The sequence below is a fragment of the Globicephala melas genome, chromosome 5 (genome assembly GCF_963455315.2).
Source record: "Globicephala melas chromosome 5, mGloMel1.2, whole genome shotgun sequence".
Taxonomy (NCBI): domain Eukaryota; kingdom Metazoa; phylum Chordata; class Mammalia; order Artiodactyla; family Delphinidae; genus Globicephala; species Globicephala melas.
The window spans coordinates 37318584-37344926 of NC_083318.1; the positions used below are offsets into that span (position 1 = coordinate 37318584).

Consider the following 26343-nt stretch of genomic DNA (forward strand, 5'->3'; position numbering starts at 1 on the left):
TTTATCATTGTAGCTTGAAGTTAACTATCAGAATATTGTCACATCCTACTATTAATTCTAAAGGATAATGTGAGAATTTCCTATGATATTCTGAGGAAATCCTGGCAACCTAAATAAAATAAGTGTTACTCTGTAAGCAGGTTCCATGGTCAAACAAGTTTGAGAAACGCTTAGTGTATAGAGTTCCCTGAGTCTTTACACTGACCCTGTGCCTTGATTCCATCTTTCTAAGTGAAAGCCCTGCTCACTGTGGAGCCCTTTACTCTTGAAACACCTGGCAAACACACTTTAGAAATAGTGCCCGATCCCATGGCCAGGTGTAAGACCTTGAGTTATTTATTATTTACTCCCTTAGGTTGGTTACAAAAGATAAAAATTTTGCTGCATTCCATTTTTCCTTCTTTAAAGAAAAACTGGTATACTTACAACACATGCTCTCACCATACTTATTTGGTACTTAAAGAACGTACTCACAGTATTATCTATGATTTGGTCCTCTCATTCCAACTAGATTGGAAGCTTGGTGAAGGCAGAATTTTGTCTTTTACCTCTTCATATCCACAGCCCCTAACCCGGTATCCTACACGTCGTAACAGCTCAATAAATTTTGCCAGTGTTGGGGATGATAATGATGATAGAGATGAAGAAAACAAGAAGTGATACGATGTGATACTAAGTCCATAGCAAGGATTTTGTGGGGTTTTTTTTTTAATTTTGGCTTTTTTTGTATTTGACGTACAAAATTTTAAAATATTTAAAGAGTACACTGTAGTGATTTGATATATGTATGCATTATGAAAGGATTCCTGCCCATCTAGTTAATTAAAACATTCATAACCTCATATATTTATCTTTTTTTTACCTATTTATTTTTTGAATTTTTGTATTTTATTTTATTTATTTTTTATATAGCAGTTTCTTTTTCCTTTTTTTTTTTGCTGAGAACATTTAAGTTCTTTTCTCTTAGCAAATTTCAGTTATACAATACAGTGTTATAAGCTATAGTCATCATGTTGTACATCAGATCCTTAGACCTTGTTCACCTTATAATTGAAAGTTTGTACCCTTTTACCAACCTCTCCATATTGCCCCCACCTGTGATTTTGTCTTAGTCACCACCTAGAACAGGGGATCAGCAAACTATGGCCTGCAAGCCAAATCTAGCCTGTTTCTGTACAGCCCTCAAGGAGAACATGGTTTTTATATTTTTAGATGTTTGTAAAACAAGAAGCAAAAGAAAAAAAGAAGAATATGGGGTTAGAGACCATATATGTTCTTTCACAAAGCCTACAGTATTTCTCATCTGGCCCTTTACAGGAAAAGCATGCTGACCCCTGGCTTAGACCAAAGTCTCTGAGGTGAAGGACCACATTGTTGCTGATTGTTCTTTGCAGTCCATCATGGACTGATGTGTCAAGTTCCACTGCGCAGGTCAAGTTCGTAGCTTATGCTGCTGGTGAGCCACCACAGTAGTTTGATAACACCTGAAGTGGTCTATACCCTGTTCAGAGACAGGAGTCCCCTGATTAAATGGCAGTATCAAATTGCTATAAATGTTTCTAAATGCTTATTCTTCATTTTTGTACTTATTCATAGCAGACCGGTAACAAACAGTTCATAGTCTCATTCTGGTCTGCGGACCATACTTTGAGTAGCACTGGGCTGAAAATCACCCAGTATGGAGTAGATGCCCAGTAAATATCTGTAAGTGTGAAGATGGCTTAAGGTAGTTTGAGATATTCCTGCTCTGTGGGAGTACAGGGTACCTGTGCCAGAGTGGATACCTTAGACTGAAAGCCATCTTTGAAATGAGAGTGCTATAATATTAGGTATCAAAAATATCTCCTTTCTACCAGAGTCTTTGTTGGGGGCATAAAAGAAGTATAAGAGCTATGCCTGACTCTAGAATATTAATCATTTTTCTCAAATATTTGTACAGGGCTTTATTTAAGGTTTGCAAAGAACTTCTTCCACATATTTTCTTGTTTTGAAACTGGAAAATCTGTTTCTCTCCCTCTCTTCTATCTCTTCCTGTTCTTAAATTTTAAATAAAATCCCAAAGTCTTTCAAATAAGGGACCTGGAAACAGATGTTGGCCAGGTGGAAACTGTTTGGATTGCTGTTATGAAATGCTCAGCTTTCAGTTAGAGAAATCAGTTTAAGTAAATCATGGAGCATAAACTGATTTTTCTGATGACTTTTTAAAAATTGCTTTTCTCAAATTGCCTTCAACTAGTTAATCTGTAATTTCCCTGAGGATCTCAGTAGACATTCTGTGTATAATTAGATCTGTTTTTATCACTTAAAAAAAAAAAAAAGCACTCAACTTCATCTGTGTCTGCTGCATTGCAGTCCTTTATTCATTTTAAATTAAAAACTGGCACATTAGCATACCCTGGACACAAAGGGCGACAGACATTAATGGAACCCTTTATTTAAAAGTCAGTTAAGCCCCTCTCCTTCCTGAACAATTCAGTCCTGCAGCCATGGAGTGGGGCAGCGTAAGACGCGTGTCTGCAGCTTCGGGGAGCTGTCGTTTCCCAGGGCAGGTCAGAGTGTGAGCAAGCTGAGGAGGGGTGGCTCAGCATGGGCAGTGAGAGCCTGAGCAAGGACAGGGGCGTGTCCACATGGGGGAGGAGTGGCAGTGGAGGTGGCAAGTTGGTGATATACAAGGGGGACTGATCAAATAGTAAGTATATACGGATAATGGGAGCCAGGTTTCACACTCAGGGGAGTGAAAGGGAAATTGGATTGGAATGAAAAGTACTGGTGTGAACTCATGGTTTTCATTTTACATAGGTAGATATAGAAATGAAATATGGTTGTAAATGTGTATGCGTGTCTAGGTCTGCAAACACATACACATTTTTCCTGGTTCTGTCCACTGAGAGGGCCTGGACGCACCGATATCCCAGTAGCAATAAGAATACTTAGCACTCAGATCTTGGCTTCTTAATAGCAATTTCAGCTTCCAGGAACCAGCGCTCCTTGGAGAAATGGCTGATTCTGGGGCTGGGTCAGGGAAGGTATAAAATGAGCCTGGAACATTTTGTTGTGCCAGAAAGCAAGGAACGAACGGCTCAGAGAGTGATGGGGACATGCAAAAAGGACATAAGCCAGTTTGAAGGGGCTTCTGCTGACCACATTAGAGACAATTGGACCGTCAAAATACATGGTAGCAGATTATAACCCATTGAATAAAGTAGGGCATCATGAGCCCATCTAGAGAGGAATAAATAAATGAGTAAATTGAAAGTTTGAAATTGATAATTGCATAGTATCTAAGCAGTCCCTCCCCCCAGACTTATTAATTACAAAGAGGAAAGAGTAACTTTACGGTTACAGCCACTACCTTAATCAAGTGATCAAAGTGAAATCATGTACAGCCTGATAGGATGAAATGAGAAGTATGGAAATAGAATATCACTTCTATCATATCATATTGTTTTTATACCAGAGATGCATAACCTGAATCCAACCACGAGGAAAGGTCAGACAAACTCAGATTGAGGGACGTCTTACAGAATAACTGGCGTGTATCAAGGATTTGAAACTCAAGGAAGGGCTAAGATCTGTTTAATCCAAAGGAGACTAAAGAGAAACGACAACTAGATGCAGTCAGTGTGTGACTCTGAACTGAATTTTTTTCTTATAAAGGATATTATTGAGATCTGGTCAAATTAGAATGGGGTCTAGGGAGAGGATGGGAGAAATGTATCAATGTGAATTTCCTGATACAGATGGTTGTATTCTGACTGTATCAAAGAATGTTCTTGTTTTTAGGAAGTACTAAAATATTCAGAGTTGAAGGGGCATCAGGTTGGCAACTTACTCTCCAATGGTTCAGGAAAAAGCATTCTTCGAACTACAGACTTCTCTGCATGTGATTATTTCACAATAAAATAAAACCCTGCAAGATCCCATTTCACACATGTTAGAATGGCTAAAATAAAAGTGATAAATGTTAGGGAGGATATGCAGCAACTGGAACTCTCATTTATGGCTGGTTAATAATTGGAACTCTGATTTATGGCTACTTACTTCTAATAAAGTAACTCTTTATTAGAACCAGCCAGGGACTTCCCTGGTGGTGCAGTGGTAAGACTCCACGCTCCCAATGCAGGGGGCCCGGGTTCGATCCCTAGTCAGGGAACTAGATCCCACATGCCACAACTAAGGAGCTGGTGAGCCACAACTAAGGAGCCCACCTGCCGCAACTAAGACCCGGCGCAACCAAATAAATAAATAATAAGAAATTTAAGAAAAAGAAAAGAAAAGTGTGTATTAACAACCAATTTATTAAAAAAAAAAAAAAAAAGAACCAGCCAAATATTTCTCCAAAGTTAAATGACCACCCAATGACCCAGCAATTCCACACCTAGGTTCTTTATGCCTAGAACGTCCTTTCTGCTTTTCTGTGCCTGGCAAAACTTTACTCCTCTTTCAAGAGTTTGCCTAAGTGACACTTCCCCTGAGAAGCCCCCAGTTATTTCCACTCTCTGAATTAGTAGCAGTAAGAATTTATAAAGTACTTACCTTTTCCATAGTACTTTTTTTTTTCGGTCTGCTGTGTTATTTAGTCTTTGCAATGACTTTGAGTGTTAATATTGGAAGGATACCAGAAGCCAGGTTTCTCATTATCAAAGAAGTGAAACGAAAAAAGGTAGAAGGAACCTTGTTTTATTGGTTGGAACAGAAGATACTGGAAGCTGCTCTACAGATATGGAAACTGAGGCCCAGTGCTTACAAGGTGAGCCAGGGTAGCACCTACTGCGTGCCAACCTCTGTGCTAGGTTGGTTGTCACAGGTGATCTCATTCAATGTTTACAAGAACCTTTTTAGAAAAGCGCTATTTAATTCATTTTGCAGATAAAGAAAATTCAGCAAAGAGGATTTAAAAAACAAAACAAAACAAAATACCTGTCACATTGCAGATAAGTGGCAGACTAGAGGCTACTCTGCAGATAAGCTGCAGACTAGGATCCAAGCCCACTTTTGTCTCCAAACATATTTCTAAACATATTTGTCTGTCTCAGGCAGTCAATCAGCCAGTGGTTTAAGGACCCAGTCTCCAACCGCCATGGATGTGTGGAATTACTGGAGTAACCTGTCAGCCAAGACAGTCTAGGAGGACATCAGACCAGTCCTACTGAGGAACATGGCTGAGGTCAAGGCTGTGCACACTCAAGCAGTTTGTGGCTGCCCCCCGCCCCGAGACCTCTCCCCTGCTGATCTACCAAGACTCCTCAAATCCTTCCCCCTCCACAGCACCAACCCAGAAGATGAGCACTAGTTGGCCCCTAATTGGAAGACCCTGCTGAGTCCCTTGCAAAGATTACAGCAGTGTTCTCCCTTCTCTGATTTTTTTGATTTTTTTTTTTAGATTTTTGGCCACACCACGCAGCATGTGGGATCTTAGTTCCCAAACCAGGGATCGAACCCGTGCCCCTTGCAGTGGACGTGTGGGGTCTTAACCACTGGACCACCAGGGAAGTCCCTGAATTTTTTGAATTACTAATGGATTTTGTCAGCTGTTTTCTTCTGTTCCTCCATTGGTCTGCATCTTGTCAGAATAAAAAATGTGTATTTCTTTAGGATTTCACAAGACTATCCCACCCCTCTGCCTTTTCTTATTACCCAGTGATAGTAGCGGCAGTAGTAAGAGTGGTAGTAATAGCTCATTTTTTAGCTCTTGCTCTAGACTGTGGTCTAGAGCACCTTTTCCTCTGCTTATTGACTACTCGTATATTTGCTTCTTTGAGATGTCTGTTCAAGTCTTTAACCCATTTCTTTACCGGATTGTTTGTCTTTTTATTGTTGACTTGTAATGGAGTTATTTTTGTATAGCCTGCATACAAGTTCCTTGTTCGATATGTGCTACAAATATGTTTCCCTGTTCTGTGGCTTGTCTATTCATTTTCTTAAAGGTGTCCTTTGATGAGCAGAAACTCTTAATTTTGAGGAAGTCCAATTTATCTGTTTTTATATTGTCTACCGAGTTAGTCTTTCATGTTTTCTTCTGGGATCTTTGTGAGTCTAGGTTTTATGTTTAGGCCCATCATCTATCTCAGATTAATTTTTTGATATAGTGAGATGAGGTTGAGGTTCATTTTATTCCATATAAATATCCACTTATTCCAGCAATATTTCAGCTTTCTTTTCCTCATTGAGTTGACCTGGCACCTTTGTCAAAAATCAATTGACCATACATATATATCTGTTTCTGGACTCTTTATTCAGTGTTATTAATCAGAATTTTTTATTCTGGTACCTCACTATCTTGATTACTGTGGCTTTGTAGTAAATCTTGAAGTCAGCTGATGTTAGTCCTCCAAATTTCTGCTTTTTCAATATTATTTTTGCTATTCTAGATCCTTTGTATATTTCCATAGAAAGTTTAGAATCAGCTTGTCAGCTTCTTCAGAAAACCTGCTGGGATTTTTATAGGGATCATATCGAACCTATATATAAATTTAGGGAGAATGGATGTCTTAATGCCTATCTACAAGCATGGTATATCTTTTCATTGATTTCTATCTTTATATTTAAATTTCTTTTTCTTAGCAATATTTTGTCATTTTCAGCGTAGTAGAGGTGTTACTCATCTTTTGTTAAATTCCTAGATTTTTTGAAGCTCTTGTAAGTGGTATTGTTTTATTAATTTTCCTTTTCAATTTCTCATTGCTAGTATATAGAAAATACAATTAATTTTTGTATCTGCAAAATAACTTTCTGTCCTGCAACCTTAATTAATTCACATATTAGTTCTAGCAGCCTTTTTGTAAATTCTGTGTAATTTTCTGCATAAACAATGATGCCATATATAAATAACGTAATCTTTATACCTTTTATTTCTTTTTCTTGCTTTATTGCACTGCCTAGGATGTGGGCCTCCAGTACCATGTTGAATAGAAGTGGTTAGAATGGACATCCTTGCCTTGTTCCTAATTATGGGGCAAGGATTTATTGCTTCACATTAAGTGTGATGTTAGCTATAGATATTCTGTAGCTCTTCATCAGGTTAGGAAATTCCCTTCTTTGTCAGGGGTTCCCAAGACTGCCCTCAGGTTTAATGATTTGCTAGAAGGACTCACAGAACCCAGAAAATCTGTTATACTCATGGTATAGTATTACAGTGAAAAGAAACAGATTAGGATCAGCAAAGGTAAAAGGCACGTAAGGCAAAGTCCAGGAGCCACCAGATGCAAGCTTCTTGTTGTCCTCCCAATGGAATAGCGCGGACAGTGCTTAATTCTCCCAGCAATGAGAATGTGTGATGTGGGACAACATGTACACAGTATTTGTCAACCAGGGAAGCCCACAGGATTTCATTGGGGATCAGTCATGTATGCATGGAGCACCCAAGCTGCTGGCTTTAGTTAATCAGTCTCTAGTCCCTCCAGAGGTCGAACTCATACAGCTTGGTCCAAGACCCCAACATTAATCACATTGTTAGTGTAAACTGTCTGGTGTGGTCCAAGGCCCCAGGCGTACAAGAACAGCCTTTATCAGGCAGGATGTTCTCAGAGCTTGGTGGTTATCTCCCAGGAACTGGTCCAGGGCCAGTTTCTTTGAAATGTGTAGAGTTGGAACACCCAAACCTGCTGCATCAACCCTTTCCTGCACACTCTCTAGTACTAGTTCGGTGAAACATTTTATTATGAAGGTATCTTGAATTTTTCAAATGCTTTTTCTGCATCTAATGAGATGATCATGTGCTTTTCTTTTCTGTTAATGTGTATTACACTGATCGATTTTAAGATGTTAAACCAACTCTGCCTTCCTGGGATAAACCCCACTTGGCCATGATGCATTGCTGTTTTTATACATTGTTAAATTCAGTTTGCTTATATTTTGTTAAGGATGTTTGCATTTATGTTCATGAAGGTATTTGTCTAATTTTCCTTTCTTGTCATATCTTTGTTAGATTTCCATATCGGGGTAATGCTGGCCTCATAAAATGATTTGTAATTGTTCTCTCTCCTCTCTTGTTGCCCAGGTATACTACATCCCTACCTTCTTTCTCATCTTAGGGAAAAACATTTAGCCTTTCACCATAAGGTATGATGTTAACTGTAGATTTTTTGTAGATGTCTTCTATCAGATTAAGGAAGTTCCCTCCTATACGCACTTCTCTTCACCTTGCTTGATTTGCTCCACAGCAGTATAGAGAGTTACTCTTCATTCCTTACAGCTCCATAGTACTCCAGAGTTTATTAAGCCAGTTCCAGGTTGATGGACATATGGTTAGTTTTCAGGATTTTGCTGTATTAAAATTGAATTACAAAATTGCTACAATGAATAGCCTTGCACCTACTTTTTCATATTATTGCTGTATCTTTGGGATAGAGTCATAGAAGTCATTTCTGGGTTAGAAAGTAAATATAATTTTGCTAGATATTACCAAATTTCCCTCCATAGGTGTTAACACCATTTGGCATTTTTTTATGCAATTCAAAATAAATTGCAAACATCAGTACACTTATCCTTAAATACTTCAGCATGTATATCATTAACTAGAGTTCAATATTTATTTACAGTTTTTCGGACTATTCTTGCATGTTTCCAAATGAATTTTATAATTGACTTGTCTGACTTCAAGATGGCGGGGGGGGGAACCTGGTGATATTTTTATTGGGATCACATTATATTTTTAAATTAGAGAGAACTAACAGCTTTATGGTATTTCTTTTTTCAATCCAAGAACATGATATATCTTTTCATTTGTTACAGTATTTTTTTTTATCTTTCAAGAACATCTGTGAGTTTTGGGCTTTTCTTGCTAAGTTTACGCTGCAATTTTTGTTGTTATTGTTAGTTTTTTAATCTTTTTTGTTTTGGCTATTGCAAATGGAGTCTTCTCTTTCATTGTATCTTCCAACTCTAAACCAGGTACTTTTTGATGAACATCTAAGTCATTTTTTTGTTATTATAAGCAGTGCTGAATATCCTTGAAACTATATCTTTGTGCATATCTATGATACTTAGAATAGCAGATGTATTTTTCAAAGATGGCTGCACCCAAACATATCCCATGCCCCATGGTCTTACTAAAATGTGATTTTGTTACTGCTTCATTGAGTGTGAGATATGAGGTCTGTATTCCCTCTCCTTGAACCTGAGTGGACCATTGCAACTGCCTGGGCAGTGGAATATGACAGAAATGACAGTTTGTTATAAACTGAGGCTGAGGCTGTTATAAAAGGCCTTGAAGCTTTTACCATAGTCTCTGAGACTGCTTTCTTTGGGGGAAGCCAGCTGCCATGCCAGGTAACACATTGACATGGCCCCACGAGGAAGAGATGAGGCTCCTCCCAGCACCAACACGGAGCTGTGTGAATGAGCTTCCCTGGAAGTGAACCCCCCAGCCCCAGTCAAGCCTTCAGATGGTGGGGCCCCATTGCCCTATAACGGTACCCTCATGAGTCAGAACCGCCCAGCCAAGCTGCTCCCAAATTCCTGACCCCAGAAACATGGATAGATGGTAAATAATTAATATTGTTTCAAGGCACTAAATTTTAGAGTGGTCTGTTACTCAGCCATAGTAACTGGAACACTTAACATGATTGATATTATAATTACTTTTGAAATTTCTATTGTTAATGTTGTAGAGGAGCATTTCCAAAACAGCCTTTCTTAGAACACTAGTCTGTTGTGTTTTGGGTTCCCTAAGGTCACATCCCAGCCCAGTTACTAACTGTGTGACCTGGGCAAGGTTCCTAACTTCCCTATACCTCAGTTTCCTCCTCTGTAAAAAGGCCATTAATACTAGTAACTACTTTATAGGGATGTATGACATTAAATAAATTTATGCATATACAGTGCTTAGAAAAGTGCCCAATACCTGATAAGCCCTCGGTAAACGTTAGCTGGCATTAATTATATCATCCTTATATGCATTTACATTGTCCTTTTTATTTTTAGTCCTTCTGCCTAGTAACGTGGAAATTATCTTAGATCTTTTTAGCAATCTGCCTAGAATTTTCATAGTGCTGTATGAATTCCAATACAAGGCCCGTTGTTTCATAACCGGGTTGTTTTTCCTCGTATTAGCCATTTATTGACAATTGTAAAGTATCCGTTCATTCAACCTATATTTATTAAACACTAAATGGCACACACTCATCTAGAACCTAGGGCCACACAGCAACTACGACTTATGAAGTCAGGTACCCTGCTCTCAGAGCGTGCACTGCAGTGGAGTGAGACAGCCAGTAAAGAAATGAACGAGCAGGATGGTTCCAGACTGCAGTGACTGCTGGGGAGAAGACAGACAGGGGCACAGAGTAACAGGAGGAGGCCTGTTTTAGGTAGGAGAGTCAGGAGGCCTCTGTGAGCGTGTGAGGTTGCACCTGGCCCTGAGGGTGGAAGAGAATACACTGTGGGAGGAGCCCAGGGCCAGTGCCAAGTGCTGAGGCTTAGGGACCTGAGTCAAGGCCTTGCCCCCCAGTGGATATGTAAAGACTTGTGCTTTTATGGTTCAGTTATTTTCAGATATTACTTATATGTCATATTTGTTATATAACACGTGCGTGTGTGTAGTCAGCAACACTTTTGCATTGGTGTAAGACAACCAGCTTCTTGGGTTTGTTGAACTTAGAGCAGTCGGCCTTCGCTGCCCACGTGTAGAGTGTGGGTTCAGGAGGTTGGGCTGTTCTGGTGTCCTTTCCTTTGGTGCGTCCTGATGGCACTCGTCCTGCTGCGTGCTATGGCTGGGGGTGTGCGGTCTGCCATGTATTAAGTGCCCCACTAGAGCTGTGTGGGGATGGCCGCTGGGCCCAGGGCAGCGGCTCTGCTCTCCCCCAGAGGGCACAGAGCAAGCATGAGGGCCACGTGTGACTCCTCTCTGCTTTTAGGCGGAATCCTGTGTAAGTAAATGATATGACTGCTAATTTTTTATCTTTAGATCTAAGCTGGAACCAGAACCAAATACAAAGACAAGACAATCCATGTCTTCTGAGAAAGTTTCACAGAATCCTTCAAAAGACTCTGAAGAAAGACCTGTCACTGAAGAATTTCCAGGTATGAATTAAAATCAGAATCTTGCCTTGCGCCTCTTCCTTGTGACACGTTGGCCAAAATACAAAGCAGAAAAAGAAGGAACACAGCCCCAGACATCTTGTGGTGTTAGTATTTGCATAAAGCAAAGGAAACACGGAAGTGTCAGTCTTTTTTGGTCACAGTTGGATCTTAATGCCGCCGCAGGGGCGGGGTGGGAGGATCCCCCAGTCACCTGGCAGCCGCCAAGGTCCAGAGAAAGGGCCTGAGTTGCTGCGCACCAGTGGGGTGGGGACTGGAGACTTAGAACCTGGAAGAATCATGGGGATCTCTGCCTGTCAGTCTCAGGAACGGTGGGGCGCTGCCTCCCCTGCACCCACGCAGTGCACTGTCAGCACTGACCTTGCCTGGACCTGACCATCCTGCCTTGGGGCGGAGCCTGTGGTGTCAGCCGCCTTTGTCAGCCAATTGAGCCAATAGGACAAAATGCAAGTCTGGGTTTATAAACTTCCTGTCTTCATGTTTGCTAGCCGGCCCATAACTTAGAACAGCTCCTAACACATGGTAGATGCTGGATAAATACAGTGTCTCTGTAAAGTCTGGAAATATAGGGGAATGTATATATAATGCTGTCGGGGACATCTTCAATCCATGTGTCTGGCCAGGGTGGCCACCCTGTGTAGGGGATGCATGCTTAGTTTGCTGTACCTCAGAGGCACATGAGATTTTGCTTTGTGTGAATCCCAGGATGCTGAGGCCCGAGAGTCTCCCTCGCCTCCTCTTCTATACTCTCACAATGGCTGTCATTTACTGCATGCCTCCCAGGTACTAGGCGCTGTCCTGAATCTTCACAGACATCACCACCATCCTTGTAGCAGCCCTCTGGGATGGATTTTATGACCTTTTTCTTGTCCAAGTTAAAAGTTCATAAATGGTGGACCTGGCATTTCCATGTGCATCTGTGCTGCCCTTCCATCTAATTTATTCCCTGCATATTGCAAGCGAGGGAATTCAGAATGCATTTGGGGCTTTGTGAGCCTGAAAGATGCCAGAGGCCTTTCTGTAGCTGAAAACAGCTTCTGTGGGAAGGGCAAGGAGACTGGCGTTCAGTGACCACCCCCTTCATTGTGCTGGGCACCCACTGGGGGTGTCAACAAATCAAGTCTCACTGAGTCTTTTGAGGTGTTATTGTCATCATTTTATGTGTGAGGAAACAGAGCTTTGAAGAAATTATATAACCTATCAAAAGTCAAATAACAAGATAAGAGCGTCACTGGGATTCCAGGTGTGGGTCACTCTATGTCGAGCCTGAGCCCATCCTCTCTGGAGGCTGCCTTGTCCCATAGGCCAGAGGCCTCGCACACACCCTCCTATGCCCATCTCCGCTTGTTCCTAATGAGGGAAAACCCCAGCATCAGTCACAAAGTGATGGGGCCCTGCTTTTCGTAAACAGTACATAGGGGTATCATATCTAAATTTACTCCTGCCAGACATAGCTGCTCGACCCTTTATCCATCCATTCATTCATTCAGTAGCTATTGTCAGGGCTGCTGAGAGTGGGGAGAAGCCAGTCCAGAGTCTTGGGGCCCAGGTGAGGGTAAATCTCACGTAGAGAGAGTCTGCCCTTGCTGGGTCCCTCGCTCACACTGAGAATTGTTATGCCAGGCACTGCGCTAGGTGTTGGGGATACGGGAGCGAGTAGAAAATAGGCACATGTGCTTGCAGTCCAGAGGGGAACAGATGGTAATGGAATATTACACAACTGGGTACACAGTCAGTCTGTGCTATAAGAGAGGGGGTCCTGGTAATAGAGATACGGCCCACTGGAGAGGTCGGAGTCCTTGAGGTTTCAGTAAGACCCAAGGGCAGTGAGGAGTGAGCCATGTGGCTCTCTGTGGGAAGAGAGTCAAGGCAAAGGAAGCAGAAGTGCCTGGTGTGCTAATGAGCAGCCGGGAGGCTGCAGAGTAAGGGAAGAGCAGAGGGACAGGAAGCAAGCAAGTACCAGGGCACCAAGGTCATGGGGCCTTCCGGGCCACGGGAGAGCTGTTTACTCTGAGTGAGGTGGGAGGCCACCAGGATGCTTGCACAGAGGACTGTCACACAGAGGACTACATTTGAGCAGGGTCCCTCTGGCTGCTCTGTTGAAATAGATTGTTTAGGGGATGAAGAAGCAAAATAGGGACAGTTAGGAGGCTGCTAACGTCTCCTAGGAACAAGGTGGTGGTGCCCCTCACCAAGCTTGGTAGCAGGGACGTGGAGAAGCGGTGGAATTCTGGATATATTTTGAAAGTTGAGCCACAGAATGTGCTCCCTGGACGTGGGGCATGAGGAGGAGATGGGGCAAGAAGGCTGCAGTGGTTGTTGGCAGTGGGAAGAAGGTGGCTGCCCTTCACTGAGTTGTGGAAGGCTGAGGGGGGGCAGGCTGGGGGCTGCAGATCAGCTCAGTGTGGAGTATGTTAATTTAGGGATGTCTGGCACAGAGGTTGAGCAGGAAGTTGGGTTTATGAGTCTAGAGGTCAGGGGACAGGTCTTTAGATCACGTCAATCCCATGAGACAGGCTGGGATCCCTGAGGAATGAGGGTCAGTAGAAAGAGGATGACGCACTAAGCCTCCCGATCTGGTCTTCCCTGTTCTGTCTTTCTCCCCGGCACTTGTCGCTACCGTTCTATATGTTTGACTCATTTATATCCTTTATGCTCTGGCTCCCCTACTAAAACTTAAGTTCCACAAGGACAGGAATTTCTGTATGTGCTTTGTTCAGTGCTGTAACACTGGCACCCAGAACAATACCTGGCACATAGGAGGTGCTCATTAAATCTTTGTTGAAGAAAATGAATGAATGAAGACTCTATTTGGAGCACTGATTGCTTTTAGTTGCTGTGGAAATATTTCCTGAAGCAAAAGGAACTTAATGCCTCTCGGTGGTAGAAAACAAATGGTCAATGAGAGAATGCTGTTCCTCACGGTTTATATTTTTATCTTAAAGTCAGTATTTGGATGCTTTATAATCACGAAGTTATCTCCTGACTAAGCCAGCCCACCAAAATGTTGAGAGAACCCTCCAGTTTAGCTTCTGATCAACGTGTAGGAGCAGAATGGTGTGAAGGGTGTCTCTCTGGAGGCCGTCAAGGTCCCAGCTGCAGCATTTAGTGGCACTTCCGAGAACCATTTCCCCCATTTTGTAAATACATCTCAGGACTCCTCCCGCCCCATCTTGGTCCTCTCTTGCTTTTCCCCCTGTATCCTGGCCCCTGCTGCCGCTGCTGGCTCCACTTCACTGTCCCCACAGCTCCACCCGGCAGCTCTTTCCTCCGTGGTCATTTGGTGATGCTTATTTCTGAGCCATCTCTTCCTTGGTTATGTGGAGTCCCAAAGGGTAATAAAATCTTAACTAGTGCTCTTTAAAAATGTGCACACTTTATATACAAATTCCTGCATATATAACAGGCTTTTTCTACCTCATTTTGTTTGTTTTTCCCAAAAGAAAGCTATTACCATTGCTGTACCCCACCTTTATCTATTTTCTGTTCATGGAGATGGGCCATCCCTTCCTCTGAGTGAGAGGGAAGGGAAAGCACAGTGGTTGCAGTGTGATGTCATGGAAGGGTCGTGAACCTTGGTTTCACAGTCTGGCCTCTGTCCTGCACCATGACCTTGGACAAGTTATTTGAACTCTGAGCCTCAACTTTCTTATAGTATCATGTGGCTGTGGTTTGTTGTGAGCATTTCAGGAGCTAGTGTAAAGGGCCAGGCAGTGTCTGGCATGTGCAGTAGGGCTCCACAAAGAGCACATTTTGCGTTAGTTCGTAGAGCAGCTATGACGAGATCCATTGCTAGACACTAAGGATTGGGCAGGATTCTTTTTCAAATGAGTACTGGAAGTCAATTAGTAGGCTGGCCAAGATAGCAAAGGCAATTAGGAAGGCAAAGGAAATGAAAGTCTAGATTAGGAAGGAAGTTTTTTCTATTTACAAACTGCCTGGTATTGTGTACGGAAAATTTTAAGGAATCCACCAATAAAAGAAGTAGTAAATGAGTTCAGCAAGGTTGCAGGATACAAAACCATTATACAGAGATTTCATTTCTGTATACTTTCAATGAACAATCCAAAAATGGAATTTAAAAGGAACAATTCCTTTATGATAGCATCAAAAAGAATAAATTCAACAAAAATGTAAAACATACTTTGAAGGCTGCAAATCATTGTTGAAAGAAATTAAAAATGATCCAAATAAATTGAAAAATATCCCAAGATCATGAATCAGAAGAATTAGTGTTGTTAAGATGGCAGTACACCCCAAAATGATCTACAGTTTCAATGCATTCCTCTTCAGAATCCCAGCTGATTTCTTTGTGAAAATTGACAAGTTGATTCTAAAATCCATGAGGAAGTGCAGGGAACTCAGGATAACCAAAACAGTCTTGGTAAAGAAAAAAGTAGGAGGACTCACACTTCCCAATTTTGAAACCTACTACAAAGCAACAGTAATCAAGACAGTGTGGTACTGGCACAAGGACGGACATATGGATCAATGGGACAGAATTGAGAATCCAGAATTAAAACCGTGTGGCTCTGGTCAACTGAGTTCCAACTGGGGGACCAAGATCATTCAAGGGGGCAAGAACGGTCTCTTCAACAAATGGCGCTGGGAAAATTGGATATCCACATGCAAAAGAACAAAGTTTGACACTTAACTCATACCATTTATAAAAAAGTAACTCAAATAGACCAAAGACCTACACAGAGCTAAAACCCTAAAACTCTTATAAGAGAGCATAGGGCTGGGGCTTCCCTGGTGGCGCAGTGGTTGAGAATCTGCCGGCCAATGCAGGGGACACGGGTTCGAGCCCTGGTCTGGGAAGATCCCACATGCTGCGGAGCAACTGGGCCCGTGAGCCACAATTACTGAGCCTGCGCGCCTGGAGCCTGTGCTCCGCAACGAGAGGCCGCGATAGTGAGAGGCCCGCGCACCGCGATGAAGAGTGGCCCCCGCTTGCCACAACTAGAGAAAGCCCACGCACAGAAACGAAGACCCAACACAGCCATAAATTAATTAATTAATTAAAAAAAAAAAAGCATAGGGCTAAATCTTCCTGACCTCAGATTTGACAAAAGATTAACAAGGATATGACACCAAAACACAAGCAACAAAAGGAAAAATTAGATAAACTGGGCTTCACCAAAATTAAAAGCTTTTGTGCTTTAAAGGTTAAAAAGAAAAGAAAGTGAAAAAAGCCCACAGAATGGGAGAAAATATTTGAAAATCATATATCTGATAAGGGGTCTATATCTAGAACATGGAAAGAACTTTTACAAGTCAATAAGAAAATGATAACCCAATGGCAAAGGGTCTGAATAGAAATCTCTCCGAGGAAGAAATACAAATAGCCAAAAAGCACACGAAAAGATGCACAACATCATTAGTAATCAGGGAAATGCAAATCAAAAGCACAATGAGATTCCACTTCACACCTACCAGGATGGCTAGAATGAAAAAGGCTGACGATAAGTGCGTTTGCAGGATGTGGAGAAATCAGAACTCTCCTGCAGGTATAAGTTCTCCAGGCAGCGGGACCAGCCAGTGAAAAGATCAAGGAGGGAGAAATGAGCTGGCATATTTCCACATGCGTGCACACACATGTACACGCACACACACTCACACTCACAAGAGGGAGGCACCAGTGAGAATGGCACAAGGAGGGGGGAGAGACGGAGGCAGAGGCCTGATCACACAGGGCCCTACAGGCCGTGGGAAAGGTTCAGCTCTGGGTCTGTGTGTAGTGAAGAGCCCTGGAGGTTGTTAAGCTGAGCATGACAAGGCCCGGGTCACATTTAAAACCTCCCTGACTACCGTGTGGAGCTGGAGTGGAGTGAGAAAAAGAGGAACCAAGTGGCCTTGTTGGGAATCTATTGCAGGAGGCCACACGCCGGCGGGATGAGGTGTCACCTGAGGGACGTGGTGGTGGAGATGGCCGCGGAGACAAGGGCTCAACCTCTGCTCACACTTGGGAACTGAAGGTTAGCCAGTAGGTAGGACGCGAGAGGTGAGGGAAAGAGAGCCATCAAGGGCAACTTCTAGGTTTGGGCTGGACTGACCAAGATGACGAAGGTGCGAGGGTCTGCAGTGAGGCCGGGAGGAGTGGGAGGGAGCAGAATCATATTCTGTGTGAGGTCTGAGATGCCTATTGGATTTTCAGGTGGAAATAATGAGTCCGTTGGAGTGAGCCTAGAGATCAGGGAAGAAATCAGGGCTGGAGGTCTCTGGGAGTCATAGGACATAGGCAGTTCAGAGCCGCGGGCCTGGATGCATCACCTAAGGGGAATGTGTGGGGAGGGGAGAAGCCTGCACAGACCTCCGTGGTGCTGCCAGTTTTCCAGGGCCTTTGCCATTTCATCTCCATCCCCACCTCGATGCTGGCAGGTAAATCTCGTCCCCCACACCCAGCTGGTTCCTCTTAGAGGTCGTATATCTGCCCTTTTCTCTGTGCCATTGGAAGACAGCTTTTTCCTGTCCATGGGCATTTTGCTAAGGTTATCTACAGTTAGCAGAAGGATTTTTAAAATCTGGGCTATGTGGTGTCTTTTTGCTTATCTTTTCAGGTTTTTCATTTTGCTTTTGAAACATGAGATGTAACTTAGAAAAAATACTTTAGTGTAGGACTAGGTGGTACACTTCTAGGCAGAGGGTGGTTTCTTGCTTGTCATACTCCTGTTTCTTAAAAAAGGCACTAGTCTTGTTATTTTTGATTTAGGCAGCACAATAAAGCACCTCTGTGGTCACAGCTGACCTTCTGTGCATGTCTGGGTTTAGTTTTTTTTCCTTCCATATTCTGACTCAGCCAGGATGAGATCTTTGTGGACCCATTTATAATTTGTTTCCTGACATTGGTTTCCACTAAGATGGGTACGGTTATTTATGAATACTTCTTGCCCTTCTTCTCCAGTCAGTCACGGGTCCTGCCCTCAGTTGACAGGGAAGCTCAGATCCAGCCCCTGAGAAAGTGAGTAGTGCCAAAAAAGAGGGCACAGGTGGGAAAGACGTAGTCCACTCAGAGGGCCAGGGAACTTCAGGAGGAGGTGGTCCGGAGAAATGAGTCTGAACCTGAAAAAGGGGAAGCTTAGAATGTTCTAGGCAGAGGAAACAGCATGAGTAAGTACTCAGAGGCCGGAAAGCGTGGGAGAGGTATGGAATGTAGTCAGTAAAGAAACCACTTCTGGGTCAGCAAAACTCACAGAAAGGGGAGGAGGAGTGGGCCTTAAGGTGGGAAAGGTGGATGGGGCCAGACCATACGGAGAGCCTTGAGTACTGGACCAAGGAGTCTGGACTTGAGTGCCTTGGCATCGTGGTGCATGGAGGTCTGGGCAAAGCACTCGCATGGGGTGTGCCGTGCTTCAGGCTGATTCTTACAGCTGCAGGTCAGGGTGGCTCCAGGTGGCTGCAAAGGCTCTTAACAAACTTTCCATTCCAGCTCAGAGCTGATTTATGCTTCGTTCTGATGTGAATATGTTTTTGTGTTTCTAAATTTGATGTTCTTATCCTTAAAACACATAAAGGTAAAAGCTTGAGATGGATACAATAATGAGGTCAGGTAGGAGATAGAGGGCTCTAGGGGTGGGGGTGGGATGAGTGAAAAGTACAGATGTTCCACCTGAAGAATGTGGTCTCAGAAAAACACCTCTTCGGCTTCTAAAGATGTTTCCAACCTTTTATAAATATCATTTATATAAAAATTATGTATTATATTTATAGGTCCTATATTATATCTAAGTTACACATGTGTCTTTTATAAATATGATGACAGTTCTGGCAAAAACAGCCAATTTTTAAAAACTTGCACAGGGTCGCAGATGACTTGGAGTTTTTTTGTGATGACATATCCAGAATAATAACCATACCTTGTACATAGGTCTGCCTAATCTTCTTTCTCTAAATTGGTGCTATCATTATGTTCTTTTCCCTTATCAGTCTCAAAGCAAAAACTCTGGACTTTTGCCCATCTCATGGGGCTGAGAGCAGCTATGGGAAATTTGCTGAGATTGGGGAAGAAAAGAAAAAGAAGCAGTATTTGCCTTTAAGTACTTGGCAACCCACTGACAAGCCCAGAGGCACTGCTGAGACACCCGACACAAAGTCACTTATACAAAAAAAAGACCCTATTACAGCCTCCGCCCAGGAGTGACGCTCCGCCTCCCCCCTCCCGCCCCCACCTTGCTCCCAGCCCACCCCTGGATGAGCCGCATAGGCCTCTCTATCAGGGTCCCCGGGTGGGGCAGCCCCTTCTGGGAGCTGTGCTGTTGTTCTGCTCTGTCAGAGATCTGGCCCATGTTTATGTGATCCCGGTCAAAGTGTTCTCTAGATTAAAAGTAAAATTACCACCAGTCAGCAGTCCATGCCCAGGTTCCCGTCCTGGAGTACATCAAAATGGACCAAAGCATGGACTGGCACACATACCATTGTACTAGCAGAAAACCCAAAGTAACCAAAGGTTTATCAGTGGAGTTACAGTTACACAGAAAATTCCTTACAGTGGAATGTTATGCGGCAATTAAAAGAACAAGGTAGGGCTTCCCTGGTGGCGCAGTGGTTGAGAGTCCGCCTGCCGATATAGGAGACACGGGTTCGTGCCCTGGTCCGGGAAGATCCCACATGCCGTGGAGCGGCTGGGCCCATGAGCCATGGCCGCTGAGCCTGCGCGTCCGGAGCCTGTGCTCCGCAGCAGGAGAGGCCACAACAGTGAGAGGCCCGCATACCGCAAAAAAAAAAAAAAAAAAAAAAGAAAGAACAAGGTAGATATATGTGAAATGACATTGGGTAATCACCCAGATGCATTGTTAAGTTATAAAAAGCAAGTTTTAGAACAATGTGTTACCACTGATATCTTTGTGAAAAGCACACTGCCACACACACAGAGAACTATAAATTATCTCTAGGCTGCGGAGGAGGCAGGGAATTGCATATCTGTGTGTGTGTGTGTGTGTGAGTGTGCTGGATAGAGCCTGCGAGACTCCATCAAAGCACTGACAAACAGTGGTTACTTCTGGGAGGGGAATGGGATTGGCGTGGTATGTCATTTCCTCTATTTTTTATATATGTATATATATATATATTTTAATGAAATTACCCATACATTTTGCAGTCTTTAAAAAGTAGAGGGAGGGGTATAAGCATACGAGTATGTGATTTGAAGTCAAGTCCACTTGAAAACTGGTCCTGAAGAACGTCCATTTGGTTTGCGACCATTTGAGATCAGGGCAATACTGAAACTGTGCATGGGTCCCATCTACACACACACACACACACACACACACACACACACACACACACCTTTACATTGTAAAGAGTCATGCTGCAGTGCTTGAATATTAACCAACAGATAGTCGAATGTGGACAAAGCTCTATGATTTCCTTCCATCTCATGTTTTTAAATATGCCTGCATCCTAAGACAACCTATTCTAAAGTGAATATTTTGCCTTCTGCCTACTTTCAATTTCTTTTTTTTTTTTAACAGAAAAGATTCCGGCCGAAGCACAACCTGAATTGGGAACCTGGGGAGATGGGAAAGGTGAAGATGAATTATCCCCAGAAGAAATACAAATGGTAATGCTATTCTCTGCCTAATCATGTATTTTTAACTAGTTTTAGTAAGAATATTTCATTGAGTAGGAGGTCATCCTAAATGCCCTTGCCCTCGTTTTTATACTGAGTTTTAAAAATTATAAATAAATATTTTAGATCAATTTTCCACTTGATTTCCAGATTCTTAGTATGCTTTTCTTATGTTTTAAATTTGCAGTAGCTTAAAGAAGAAATTGCCTTGGAATAATTTTATTAATATTAGATGTCTTTTCAGTGGCAGTAAAATAGTCTTCTATTCTAAATGGGTCTTTTATAATCGCTGCTATGGTGCTTTTTAATTGTTTGAATTACTGGTGCATGGTAATGTGAAGAAAGCATAAGTAATGGCTGAAGAATGAAAAGAGTAACACCTTAACTGCGAATATCACCTCCTTTTATTTACCTGTCCCCTAGCTGCCAATTGTAGTTTATTATCTCTGGGTGAGTTTCAAAAGAAAAGGGACAGATTTGGCCAGAGCCCCTACCTGTTCGTTTACAGCCGGGTCTATGCACAGCTGTCTGGACATCGGTGTGACAGAGCCACATGGAGTACGTGTACCTGGGGTTGGGAACAAATGTGTCCTAGAGCTGCCCTGGTGGGATGCGGGCCTTGCCCAAAGAGCTGAGAAGCCGGTTCCCACATAGTCCCCCTCCAGTGGCTGTGCCTGGCAAATGACATCTTAATTTGCAGCTGTTTACGGTGGACAGAGCTCTTTAGTGCTTGTTTTATCCGTGATAGTCTCAGTAATCACACTAAGAGGTGTTGGGGCATTACTGTCTTCTTGTAACTTTGGCAAAAAGCCGTCGGCTCTCTTGTCCAAGGGCCCCTCATTAGTAAGTGGTTGAGCCTATCTGCAGTCAGCGGTCTCCTGATGTCTCCTGAAGAAGATGAGAGGTAGAGCTTCGAGCCATGGCTGTCGAGTGAGAGAGGCACCCATCTCCTCCCAGACCTCACACAGAGGCATTCGTGTCACCAGGCTCTTCACTCGTCTTCCTGTCCTACAGGCTCAGATGTTATGTCCTCAGAGAGTCCTTCCGCGACCACCTGGCCTGAAGTGGCCCCAGCCACTATGTCTGTGTGCCCACATCCTGCTCTCATCCCTCCACTAGAATACAAGTGCCCCGAGGGTGGAAATCTGTCTGCCTTCACTGCTGTGTTCCCAGAGCCTAGAGCAGGGGTGGGAACTGTTTGTTGAATGGATGAGTGACTTTGATGAATATAATATAAAAACTCTAGGTTGTTTTAAATGGTAAAGCAGGATCATCAGTAAGAACTACTAGAATATTCTATCTAAGTTATTATTATTATTTATATTTATGAACACCTTCTATGCACCAGGCCTTGTTTGTTTAATCTCGTAACAGTCTAGTGAAGTAGGAATTATCTCTCTTGTATAGTTGACGAAAATGGGGCACAAAACTTCCAAAGCCCGTGCAAGGTCACAGAGCCAAGCATCTGAGCCATGCTCCACGCCCCGAGCCCTGGCTCCAAACCCTGAGCTTTTTTCCTGCATCACAGCTCATGTGAGTGCCCGCTGGGATCTGGTGGTCTAGGTGAGTGTAGCCTGCACAGGAGCACTGGCAGACTGACCTGGGCGGCCTGACAGAGGCCTCACCAGCCCCAGCAAGGGGGCCAGGTCTGCTCTCTTGAGCGTTGGCTGCCGAGAGCATAAAGCTGGCTCAGAATCCTCTTGCTCTCGAGGCTTCCTGTTTCTTCCCCACGCCTGATTGTGGGATTGAAACACCGGTGGCCCCTCACGGTGGGCTAATGACTGAGTGAGCTGACCCAAGAGGGTGCCAGGCATACAGAAGGCACTCATAATTGAGTTCCCTCGGCCTTTCCCCTTCAGAGTGGCAGGTGTGCACAGAGGCAGGGCAGCCCTGGGCTGCACAGGGTTGGGGGGGCCTGGGCAGTGCTCACGTGTGTGGGGAAGGGCTGTGGTGCGTGTGCTGCCCTCAACGGCAGGATCAAAGGGCCACGCGGGGTGGCAGCTGCCGCTCCGTGGAGTCTTCATACATATTTTATACTCAGGACTGTTTCACAAACATTCATTCACCCAGATGAGCAGTTTCCCCTTTAAGATCATCACCTTAGAAGCGTGACACTGATTCCAGTGATGACACCATTAGCCATGACTTTCCTGGGACTTGCTATGGGGGTGCTCCCTCAGAGGCTGTGGGACTTTCTTTAGAACAAGAAGCAGAGCTGTCTGTGCCCCTGATAGATAAAAATAATTCTGAGCTAAGGAAGTAACTCAAACACCTTAAAGTGGCCTGCCAGGCCCCTGCTTCCTTCCACACCTCTGACTTGGAGTACGTGCTCAGTGCCCCCCAGACCAGCAGGCACGTGAGCCGGAGGCCTCGCAGTGTAGACTGCGGCAGTGTAGACTCCAGGCAGCAGCTGTGGCTGCCCAGTCAAGTAGAGAGAGGCTGAAGACGATGGCCAGGGAGTGGAAGTGAGAGCGGAGATGAGAGCTGCCGCGGGAAGTGGACTGGACCTGGTGATCCACTGGAGGGCAGCAGGGCGTGTGAAGAGAGTGAGGCAGGAGAAAGAGCCTGGAGCTTTGTGACCCGGGGAAGCAGGATGCCGGCAGTCAGGAAATGAGGACCTGGTCACGGACAGGTGTGAGTCCGTGGGAGGCGTTTGGTGGGCGCTGGGTTCCCGGGCTTGGGGCTTGGGCTGGAGACGTGACTGTGGGATACACCTGAGGGCTGGTGTTTGAAACAGTGCATACAGGGGAGAGAAAGGCACCGCACATCACCCCGGGACACAACGCTGGAGGGCAGGCCCAGGCGGACAATTTGATCACGCTCCCTGATAGCCAAATGATGGCCAGAGTTTCTTAAAAGCTCATAGTTTTCCTTCAGCTTACACAAAATAACTTTATTATTGAAAATGATGTCACGTTCCCCCGTATCATGTAACATGACCACCTATCTTTGCTAGAGATAAAAATATGTATAGTACTGTCCCTTCATTAAGAAAGAATACATTTGTATTTAGGCAGAACTTAGCTTCCATTTAGGGCTTTTTAAAAAATACACTGCACGGCTTCATAAAGGAAGTAGCTGGAAGAATGGCCGTCAGTCGTTTGCCAGAGGACTTGCCTTCCCCGCAGGCAGTGGTGAGCAGCAGCAGCTTGTTAACCTGCACAGACGCGTGCTTAGAAGCTGCAAGGTGCACGGGGGCTGGACCAGTGGAAGGCTGGCAGCAAGGATATCTGTGATCAGCTGATGCTTGGCCCCAGTGAGAGATGGCCCCAGTCAAGGGCTTTGGGACTTGACAGAGTTGGTTTTTAACCCTCTCTTTATATCACTTACTGCCTGTGTAATTTGGGGGCAAGAAAATAAGCCTCACTGAACTTCAGCTTGGTAAGTTGACAGGATTGTCAGGAATACAGTCATGTATGTATGAGTGCCCAGGAAAGTGCAGGGCACGTAGCAGCTGCTCAGAGAATGTTCCCTCACAAACAGTGAGAGATCGTTGCTGGCCCCGTGTGGTCCTGGGTTCCCTGCACATGTTCTGAGTGTGATGTATGTAGCTGTTGCATATGAGAAACACATGTTCATATCATAAGGCTTGTCTTTCCGTAATGATGGTTGGTGCACCATGCTTTGTCCAAGCAGTGACCAAATGAATGAAGCATTGTCCAGAAACATGCGAGGGATCATTCCCAATAATGCTAGTTATTTCGGCGTCATGATATCAGTGACCTAAGCAATCAGAACCAGCAGGACCTCCCTAATTTTTATCGCGTAATTGCAAGAGGATGGGGCAGAAGGCTGTACTGTTCAGTACTTTTATGACAGGCTGTTTAATGTTCAGTTCACTTCTTTCTTAATTGAGGCTCATAGCTGAGTACCATATCTTACAGTCTGACTGACCCGAACCTTATTTAAAAGGCTCAACCCTGAAAATGAAGAGAAAGAAATGCATACTATTGGTTTGAAATTGGAAAGTGTTACAGCAAATTGTGGTCATAAGTCATAATGACTGTTCCTCAGGGTAAAATAATGAATTGAGCCCTATAACAGCAGTTTAATTCATTATTTCACCCATAGGAGCTGTTGTTACTCGTTCCAGAATGGCTGCGGAGCATTGTATGATTCGCACAATACGCACAATACGCACAATTCGCACAATACATCACTCATGATGCAGGGATATTAATGCCTTTGAGTTAATATAAGCAGATGTTTTGTGGTCAGGCTGAGTGGAACCAAATTGTTTTCTGATGTTACCCAGAGAAAATGCCTCCTTTCTAAGCCCACATTCATTTTACTTGCCTCCAGTGAAACCACTGCACTTAGTGATGTATTTCTTGGAATAATTTTTAAAGTCATGAATGTGACTTCTGTTCTTCAGATCACATGAAAAGTGTCCCTAGCCCCTGTCCCCGTAGGTGGGCCCTTGGAAGCACCAGGGGGCTGGCTGGCAGGGCTTGTGGTCTGTGGCCAAGCTTGGCTTACACATTGAGAACAGGAGAATTGTCGATGGAATTTGAGCACCACACAGGTGAATGCTGGGGCACAGACCCTGGGGAGGTTCACAGGGGCACAGGTGGGGGTCACGGTGAGGGTCCCAGAGCCACAAGTGTGAAGGTGTTTGACACAGATAAAGCACAACTAGAAGAGCCCAGAGTGGGCCTGGGCGGTGGTCTTCTGAGCCAAGGGGGCAGACTGCCGTCTAGGCCAAGCCCCCTGTGGGTTCACAGTGTCGCTTCAGTGAACTGCTCGTAGGTCTTTGCAATGCAGATCCTTCTCCTGGTCTCATCTGACGCTCAAAGGCCTTGGTAGGAATGATTTTCTTTTTAAAACTACAGTAAAGAGGATTAGATTAAAAAAGGATTTCTGTGACAATGTATTCACAATGTGGATCTGTATACTTTAAACCAGATTATAAACCCTTTTGGGGGGCCCTACTTGAAAGTCTGACTTACTTCCGAATGGAATAAAGCAGTTAAATGATACTGCCTGACATGCATGTAACCGTCTCAGCCCAGTACCGTATGAGCGCTTGAGCATTTATTAATTTATGCTGCCCCATGTGGTAGGGACTGTTGCTGGGCCCCCAAGTCCTAGACTCTTAACTATGATGCTTACCACTGCTGTTGGGGGTCTGCACTGAGGGAAAGCACCGTGTGTTGCTGTGAGGCCTAAACAGTGTAGATAGAGTACAGTGGCGCAGAAGGACAGGCTGGCTGCCGTCATGCTTGCCGGGCCCTGCCTGCCCACCTCCTCCATCATCCGGGCCTCTCGTCTCCCTTTTCCGGGACTCATGGAGATGGAGGACATGGCAGGTGTGTCGTCCCAGGGCCTGTAGGTCCCCTGCCCTTGGTGCTGATCGTGGAGCTGAGGCTGCATTCAGCACTGCACCTTGTGAAGCCCCTGCCTGTGCGGGCTGCCAGTGAGCCCCAGGGAGATCTGTGTGCCTGTGCTTCTCAGGCCTGAGAGGGTAGGAGACCAGTAGTGGCCCTCTAGAATTTGAAACAAGGGAGGGGGAAGGGGCCGTCAAAGCATTTAATGACTCATTTTGCATATCCAGGATCTACTCCTGAAGAGATTAAATAACAGTAATTAACGTTTATGGAGGTGAAGTTGGTAAGCAGCTTCCACGGATTAGCACATATCTTCCTCCTAAGGACCCTACTGAGTACTACAATTATCCCCAGTTTAGTGATGGAGGCAGAGACACAGACAGGTTAAGTTACCTGCCCAAGGGCATA

General features: G+C 44.2%; 1 protein-coding gene across 3 annotated transcripts in view; it reads left to right on the top strand.

Moving 5' to 3' along the window:
* STX18 (syntaxin 18) overlaps positions 1-26343 on the top strand; it is a 122650-nt gene that overhangs the window by 86156 nt on the left and 10151 nt on the right. For all 3 annotated transcript variants that reach the window (XM_060299153.2, XM_030864193.3, XM_030864195.3), the window contains exons 6-7: positions 10907-11022; positions 20511-20599. In XM_060299153.2, the coding sequence (XP_060155136.1) occupies positions 10907-11022; positions 20511-20599 (205 nt within the window). The remainder of the gene's footprint in view (positions 1-10906; positions 11023-20510; positions 20600-26343) is intronic.